Source organism: Lathyrus oleraceus, chromosome 6 (genome assembly GCF_024323335.1).
Source record: "Lathyrus oleraceus cultivar Zhongwan6 chromosome 6, CAAS_Psat_ZW6_1.0, whole genome shotgun sequence".
NCBI classification, from domain to species: domain Eukaryota; kingdom Viridiplantae; phylum Streptophyta; class Magnoliopsida; order Fabales; family Fabaceae; genus Lathyrus; species Lathyrus oleraceus.
The window spans coordinates 306,025,933-306,027,519 of NC_066584.1; the positions used below are offsets into that span (position 1 = coordinate 306,025,933).

The 1,587-nt window shown below is 38.4% G+C and overlaps 1 protein-coding gene across 1 annotated transcript; it reads right to left on the minus strand.

Annotated features, from left to right (window-relative positions):
- Positions 1-268: 268 nt before the first annotated feature.
- LOC127094912 (uncharacterized) lies at positions 269-1,353 on the minus strand. Its single transcript, XM_051033672.1, has one exon. The coding sequence runs from the start codon at positions 1,337-1,339 to the stop codon at positions 269-271; it is 1,071 nt and encodes a 356-aa protein (XP_050889629.1). The 5' UTR covers positions 1,340-1,353.
- Between the last annotated feature and the right edge of the window lie 234 nt (positions 1,354-1,587).

Sequence of the window (1,587 nt, forward strand, 5' to 3'; positions counted from 1 at the left end):
ATCGAGGAGAAAGATGTATCGAGAAAAATAAATAAATCATTAAGCATGGTGGTTTATGCTTTGGTAACAAAATATATAACAAATTTAAATTTCTTAAATTGTTAAATAGTAATGAAGAGTATAAGAATACTAAAAAAAAACTTATTTAATAACATATTCATTTAAACATTTAAGAAAAATAATGCAAGTTTAGCCGTGAGAAACATAACTTCTTAAGAGCAAAGTGAAGTAAAATATGAACAAATAAAAAAACTGAGACCACCCTGAACTAAAGACTAATAACATCAGTTTTGGGTGGTTCAGTTGGATCAAATTCATCAACAACAACATTTTTAGAAAGCCTCAACAAACTCCTCATGGGCAAAATGGCTTTTGGATTAACATCATGCATTGCCCTAGCAAATAGACACCTACATGCTTCACTTGCTGCTTCAAACAACATTGTATCCTTGTTATTAGGACCCAACAAACAATGTCCCAATATTCTCAAAACCGGTTGCAACAATTCCCATGGCATTGAAACCCTACCCCTCTTATTAAACTCTTGACCACTTTTATCTTTTCTCTCATATAAAACTTCAACAACATCTTCTGTTTCATCATTACCATCATCATTAGCATCATCTTCAAGATCATCATCATCTTCGAAATCCTTATACATGTCACCATCTTCACCCGCCCAAATCTTGCAAAATTTACAAAAATCAATCTTCGACGCGATTGTAATTTGCGAGATCTTGCTGTAGAATAACTCGAGTGCAACGCCGACGATTCGTGCTCTTCGTGTTGACCGAACGGTGCCGTGCGGCTCAAGCGACAAAGATAAAACAGCGACGTTTAAGTCGGTTGCATTGTTTTTGTTTATAGTGGATTTGGATTCATGATACACACTGGGGTGTGACATGTCAGGGATGGTAACCGTAACAGATTCACCTGCACGTGAGGTTGTTTCGTATGCGTAGAGAGCTAAGAGAACGGCTTCGAAACCGGCTTGTGGTTTTCTATCGGCAACCCGAGAGAGGTAAACACCGGCGATAACAGGGAGGAAATGGAGGACGTTGAGTTGGAGATCAGGGACGTTGGATTGGAAAGTGTCATAGAGCCAACGGCATAGGTTGTTATCGCCGGAGCCGGAGTTAGGGTTATGGAGGAGTGTGACAATTTGGGAGTATATTTCGGGTTCGTTGAGGATTGAGAGAGGGGTGGTGGTTGAGCTGATGGTGAGGGATGGGTTGACAATGGAGGAGAGAGATTGGACGGCGGATTGGATTTTTTCTGAGGTATTTTGGGTGAAGGTGACGGAGGGGGTGGTGGGGGTGATGGTTCCATCGTCAGACATTGTTGAGAGAGGGAAGGTGGTGGTGGTAACAATGAATGAATTGTGATGTTTTTGTATTAATGTTAATGAGAGGTAGAAAGCGTAAGGGATGGAGTCAAAATAGGATCTTAATTATGTTTTGATGTCATAAAAAAAAAAAGTTTGAATACCGAAAACGTCAAAGTATTTTACTTCTCATATTTGATTAAATAATTTTATTTTTATATTTTACATAAGTTAACTATAATTGAGACGAATGAAGTATTTCT

What these genes read in the sequence shown, in the direction of transcription:
- LOC127094912 (XM_051033672.1), bottom strand. Translation starts at nt 1,339, where the DNA reads ATGTCTGACGATGGAACCATCACCCCCACCACCCCCTCCGTCACCTTC.